General features: G+C 44.1%; 1 protein-coding gene across 7 annotated transcripts in view; it reads left to right on the plus strand.

The window, feature by feature from the left end:
• ASH1L (ASH1 like histone lysine methyltransferase) overlaps positions 1–6,271 on the plus strand; it is a 193,164-nt gene that overhangs the window by 103,288 nt on the left and 83,605 nt on the right. For 6 of the 7 annotated variants that reach the window (XM_040452711.1, XM_040452706.1, XM_040452707.1 and 3 more), the window contains exon 6: positions 785–964. The exons of the other annotated variant lie outside the window; for it this stretch is intronic. In XM_040452711.1, coding sequence (XP_040308645.1) covers positions 785–964 — 180 coding nt within the window. The remainder of the gene's footprint in view (positions 1–784; positions 965–6,271) is intronic. 7 annotated transcript variants of the gene reach the window in all.

Below are 6,271 nucleotides of genomic sequence, written 5' to 3' on the forward strand. Positions count from 1 at the left end.
TTATGTTGTTGGCTGTTCTCTGCTGTGGCTCTACTCCCTCCATCATCATCCTCCCTATGAACGCAGTTCTTATTTCTATTTTTTTCTTTCTTTTCAATTTTCTTGGTGATCACAATCCTACAGTGTTGTCTAATGTCTGATCATTGTTTTGTAAACTTTCTCCAGTTTCAATGTTTATTTATTTTTGAGAGAGAGAGCCAGAGCGCAAGGGGGGAGGGGCAGAGAGGGAGACACAGAATCCGAAGCAGGCTCCAGGCTGTGGGCTGTCAGCACCAGAGCCTGATGCAGGGCTTGAACTCACAAACCGCGAGATCACGACCTGAGCTGAAGTCCGACTTTTTTTAAAATTTTTTTTTTCAACGTTTATTTTTATTTTTGGGACAGAGAGAGAGACAGAGCATGAACGGGGGAGGGGCAGAGAGAGAGGGAGACACAGAATCGGAAACAGGCTCCAGGCTCTGAGCCGTCAGCTCAAAGCCTGAGGCGGGGCTCGAACTCCCGGACCGCGAGATCGTGACCTGGCTGAAGTTGGACGCTTAACCGACTGCGCCACCCAGGCGCCCCATGAAGTCCGACTTTTAACCGACTGAGCCACCCAGGTGCCCTAAACTTTCTGTAGGTTTATAGTAGTTTACCATATTTCTGCTAGTTTCTGTTGGAGGACCAGAGTGGCATCTGTTACTCCATCACAGTCAGATGAGGAAGTGCTGTATCTCATGTTTTACTTGCTGTGGTGTTTTTTGAATAGACAGTAATAAAAATTACCTTTAAACTCTCTTTCTAGCTTTACTGAAACAACAGTTGAGATTCCCGGTCCTCCTGAAACCCCAGCCAAGCCTCCCGAACCTGAAGGTAGCTTGCAGCCTGTGCTTTCTCTCATCCCAAGGGAGAAGAAGGCCCCACGTCCCCCAAAGAAGAAGTATCAGAAAGCAGGGCTGTATTCTGACGTTTACAAAACTGCAGAGTAAGTAGTCGCATCTGTCAGCCGGCATGTCTTAAAGACCATTCTTCCGTGCTTGAAATGATACTTTGACTATCAAAAAACACCGTATGAGTGCAGGGCCCACAAATACTGACCTCATCACAGACACCGCAGCATCCACTATGCTAGTGACACTGCGCTGTGTTGTTTGGGGCTAATTACCTTCCTGCTCTTTTGGGTTTTGTTTCAATTTAAAAAAAAAAAAAATTTTTTTTTTACTGTTTGTTTGTTTATTTTTGAGAGAGAGAGTGAGCATGACCAGGGGAAGGGCAGAGAGAGAAGGAGACACAGAATCCAAAGCAGGCTCCAGGCTCCGAGCTGTCAGCACAGAGCCTGAGGCGGGGCTTGCACTCACAGACCGTGAGATCATGATCTGAGCCGAAGTCGGACGCTCAACCGACTGACCCAGGCGCCCCTGTTTCAATTTTTTTTAATTCTAATTACTTAACATTTGGTATAATATTAGTTTCAGCATCTTCCCTGTTCTTCATCTTCTCTCTGCCTTTCTAGTGGTATCTTTTTTCTTTTTTAAAAATAAGAGAAATGGTACTATGTGGGTATCTAAAATGATCTTGATTTTTTACATTCATTCCTCATTGATTGAGTGCTTTCTGTGTTTTCAAACACTTTGCTGGAGGAGTGAAATACGCTCCTTGTAGGAACGTCCTATCCCTTCGGGAGGAGCAGCTCAAGAAGCACCTCAATTACGAATGTGTAGAGCCCAAGGGTGCCTGGCCAGCTCAGTCGGCAGAACATGTGACTCTTGGTCTTGGGGTTGTGGGTTTGAGCCCCATGTTGGGTGTAGAAATTACTAAAAAAGAAAATCTCTAAAAAAGAAAAAAAAAGAAGGTGTAGAGCCTGAAAGAGACATCAACTGACTGTGTCATTGTGTATAAACATGATGAATTTTTTAAGTTTATTTATTTATTTAGAGAGGGAGAGAGAGAGGGGAAGAAAACGAAAGAACTCCAGTGGGGGAGGGGCAGGGAGCGAGAAAGAATCCCAAGCAGGCTCCATGCCATCAGCACAGAGCCCGGCATGAGGCTCAAACCTGTCAACTGTGATATCAGGACCTGATCTCAAGCGCCCCCAATCAATCACCCAACCGACTGAGCCACCCAGGTGCCCCAACATGATATTTTTAAGAAAGGAAAAGTGTGTGTGTGTGTGTGTGTGTGTTGTGTGTGTTTTTGGATAACTCTAGTGACAGAGCAGACCGTGTATGACAGGGCTGCAACAGCAGACACTCGGCGTCCGTCAAAAGGTCATGAGGGTGTGAAGGAAAGGTTACATTTTAGACGTATGTCCGACTCAGTGAGGTTAAAGTGTCTGCATGTGAGCCACAGCACCTTATTTTGCAGTGAAAAGTTTTCTATTGATTGACCACTGAGGTAGATTCCACATAAACTCTTTGTACCCCATTCTTGCTTCTAGGATCATGAAAATGTTTTATTCATTAAGCTTATTCGCTGCAGATGCCGATAATAGGAAATTCAAATACTCCAGAATTTAAGAAGATACACATTTCTTTTCCTTTAACTTAAAAAATGTTACGAGGGGCGCCTGGGTGGCTCAGTCTGTTGAATGTCCGACTTCGGCTCAGGTCGTGATCTCACGGTTCATGAGTTCGAGCCCCGCGTCAGGCTCTGTGCTGACAGCTGGGAGCCTGGAACCTGCTTCGGATTCTGTGTCTCCCTGTCTCTCTGCCCCTCCCCTGGTCGTGCTCAGTTTCTCTCTCTCAAAAATGAATAAATGTTAAAAAAAAAATTTTTTTTAATGTTACAAAATACAAACTTCAAGGTTAATATGGTGTCTTCAGTTTCCTCACAGATCTAGACTCCTTTGTTTTTGTCCCTCCATTTCAGCATTAGGCTTCCGTTTCTGTGGTTTCTTCTTGTTCCAACATAGCAGCTAGAGCTCAGCCATCAGGTCTTCCTCGTAGAAAGCAGAAAAGAAGAAAGGGAGTGAAAAGTGTCCATCTTCTCTGTAAGGAAGCAGTATGGAGTGGACACGTCTTCCCACTCCTACCCAGACTTGAATCCCCAGTCCCCAGTGTGATGGTCTTTGGAGGCAGGAACTTTGGGAAGTAATTAGGTCATGAGGACGTTGCCCTTTGTGAGTAGGGTCAGCGGCCTTCTAAGAAGAAACACAGAGACACGGCCTCCTTCCACTATATGAAGAGTAGCAGGAAGGTGGCCCTGCACGCCAGGGAGAGAGTTCTCACTGGAACTCACCCCTGGTCTTGGACATCCCAGCCTCGAGAAGAGTGAGAAATAAAAATGTGTTGCTGGCCCCGCCCCCCCCCCCCCCCAGTCTCTGGTAATGCGTTACATATAGCAGCTCAGGCTGATGAGAAAGGAGAGTCGAAAACCTCATGTATAGACCCTGGCCAGAACATCGTCCTGGAACCACACTTCAGGCTGGGAAATCAGGGTTCATATTCCAGTTGATGATGCCTGAAGAATAACTAGCATTCAGTCACTACAAGTGAGCAAATGGAAATGTATTTTGGAAAGAGCTATTTTTTTTTCCAGTTACAATTTTAAGCAGTGTTTTTGCTGAACAGAGAAAACAAATATATTTACCAAGTTTTCTGCTAAAAAAAATTAATTTCAAGTTTTACTTTTGTTTCTATAAATGTGTTTTTTTCTGGATTAAATCCCTAAAAAATGGGAGATTAATAATAAAGTCAGATTGTGAATCAAAAGATCGGTATCTTCGACCACATCTGTGTTGTAAAATGTCTCTGGTCAGACAAAAGTCTTTCACTCGGAGAATGGACTAAAATATCACCTTGTTTATGTTACAACTAGCTATTCACCTCTTAGAAATAAGTAGGTGGGGGGGGGGGGGCACCTGAGTGGTTCAGTCGGCTAAGCATCGGACTCTAGATTTCAGTTCAGGTCATGATCTCATAGTCCATGAGTTCGAGCCCCGCACCAGGCCCTGTGCTGACAGTGCAGAGCCTGCTTGGGATTCTCTCTATCTCAAAATAAATGAATAAATAAGTGAAATTTTTAAAAATAAGTAGGAAGAAAATGGTTTATAGGAATATTGTATTTTTTTTAAGTTATTTATTTTGAGAGAGAGCACACAAGCAGGGGAGGGACAGAGAGAGGGAGAGAGAGAATCCCAAGCAGGCTCTGCACTGTCAGTGCAGAGCTGGATGGGCACAGGGCTGGAGCTCACAAACCATGAGATCATGACCTGAGCCGAAACCAGGAGCTGGACACTGGCCAACCGAGCCACCCAGGCAGGCCCTATTCTGGGATATTTTTAAGACATTGATCAGATTGATACAGGTATGCATTCTTCCAAACTGTGAAGCCAGTATATTTTTATGGGCTGCCTGGTTGTTGTTGGTAGCAATTTGTGGGGTTTTTTCTTTGTTTTGTTTTTTAGTTAAGGAAGAATTCTTTAGAGCAGTTTTAGGTTCACAACAAAATTGATACACAGTGAGAGAGAGTTTGCATACACCCCTGCTCACGCAGCCTCCCCTACCGTCAACATCCTGCAGCGCAGTGTTACGTTTATTATAATCAGTCGACTTCTACTGACACATCCTTATCGCCCAAAGTCACAGCTGACGTGAGGGTTCTCTCTTGGTGTTGTACGTTGTGTGGGTTTTCATAAATGTCTAACGACATGTGTCCACCTTTGTAATATCACACAGAATGGTTTCACTGCTGCCCAGAAAATCTTCCATTTTCTGCCAGGTTGTTTCTGGGGCCACAGAAGGGTACAAAGAAATTGCAAAGTGACTCTTGTATATAAATCATTATAGGCTTTAAAAAGTTATGAGGGGATATGACTTCCCTCCAATGTGGAATTTAAGAAACAAAACAAACAGAGAAAACAAAAGAGTCACACCAAGAAACGGTCTCCTCACTCTAGAGAACACATAGGTGGTTGCTAGAAGGAGGGGGCACAGATGTGGGTGAAACAGGTGACAGGGATGAAGGAGTGCACCTACCCCTAACCGGGTGATGCGTGGAGGTGCTGAATCACTGCCATGTACACCTGAAACTCATAGTCCACTGTATGTTAACTCTACTGGAATTAAAAGTTAAAACAAATTTTTAAGACGCAGGGGGTACCTGGGTGGCTCAGTCGGTTTAGCGTCTCACTCTTGGTTTCTGCTCAGGTCATGATCTCGCGGTTCATGGGTTCAAGCCCTGCGTCGGGCCCAGTGCTGACAGCTCAGAGCCTGGAGCCTGCTTCGGATTCTGTGTCTCCCTCTCTCCCTACCCTTCCCCAACTTGCATTCGGTCTCTCTCAAAAATAAGTAAACATTTAAAAAAGAAAGAAAATGTCATTGTTACAGTTGAAAAGGATTAAAGATTGATCAGATGGTCTGGCGTGAAGAGTGTAAAGGACAGGATGAGAGTCAGTGAAGATCCCCGTGTTTTGTTTTGTATTCCTGGGTGGATGATAATGTCATTAGCTACAATACCAGAAAAAAAGTCGTACAGACAGTACTCCTTGGTTTAAGAAAACCTCCATTATTAATGTTCCTTTCTATAGGTACCAAAAAATGTCTCGTGATACAGTCAACACACTGCTCATGGAGGTTAGCCTGTACATCGGTTTTCTCTGCCCTCTCTACCAGGTCACTCAAGTTGCTTGAAGCAACACAGATGTATGGTCTTACAGTTCCTGAGGTCAGAAGGTCAAGTGAATCTGTGCAGGCAAAATAAAATCAAGGTGTTGGCAAGGTTTTTCTTGCTGTATTCCTTCTGGAGGCTCTTCCTTGCCTCTGCAGCTTCTAGAGGCTACCCCGCATGTCGTGGATGGGGTTCCTTCTGTCTTCAAACCCTCAATGACAGGTTGAGGACTCACATTTTGTCACTTCAAGCTTGGTTCTGTTTTCGCTGACTGTGCCTTTAACTTCCTCTTCCATTTATAAGGACCCTTGTGATTATATTGGGCTCACCTGGATTATCCAGAATACTATCCCTGTCTCTAAATCAACAGATTAGAAACCTTAATTCCTTCTGCATATTCCCAGTTTCTGGGGGTTACATGTGGATATGTGGGGAGAGTGAGCGTTATTGTATCTACTGAACCCTCTAGTTTATGGGATTCACATGTCTTATTTTATATTTGTCCGCACTTTTTGAAGTTAGGACAATGCTGTGTTACTTTGGAATTTAGATTTTATTTTATCTAAAAGGAATTTAACGGAATATGTAATATCAGGTGTCTGTCAAGTACCTTGGAGATTGAATTTAAGACTTAGGGGTGTGTGTGTGTGTGTGTGTGTGTGTGTGTGTGTGTGTGTGTGTGTGT

This window comes from Herpailurus yagouaroundi, unplaced genomic scaffold (genome assembly GCF_014898765.1).
Source record: "Herpailurus yagouaroundi ecotype Mexico unplaced genomic scaffold, PumYag 207, whole genome shotgun sequence".
NCBI classification, from domain to species: Eukaryota; Metazoa; Chordata; class Mammalia; order Carnivora; family Felidae; genus Herpailurus; species Herpailurus yagouaroundi.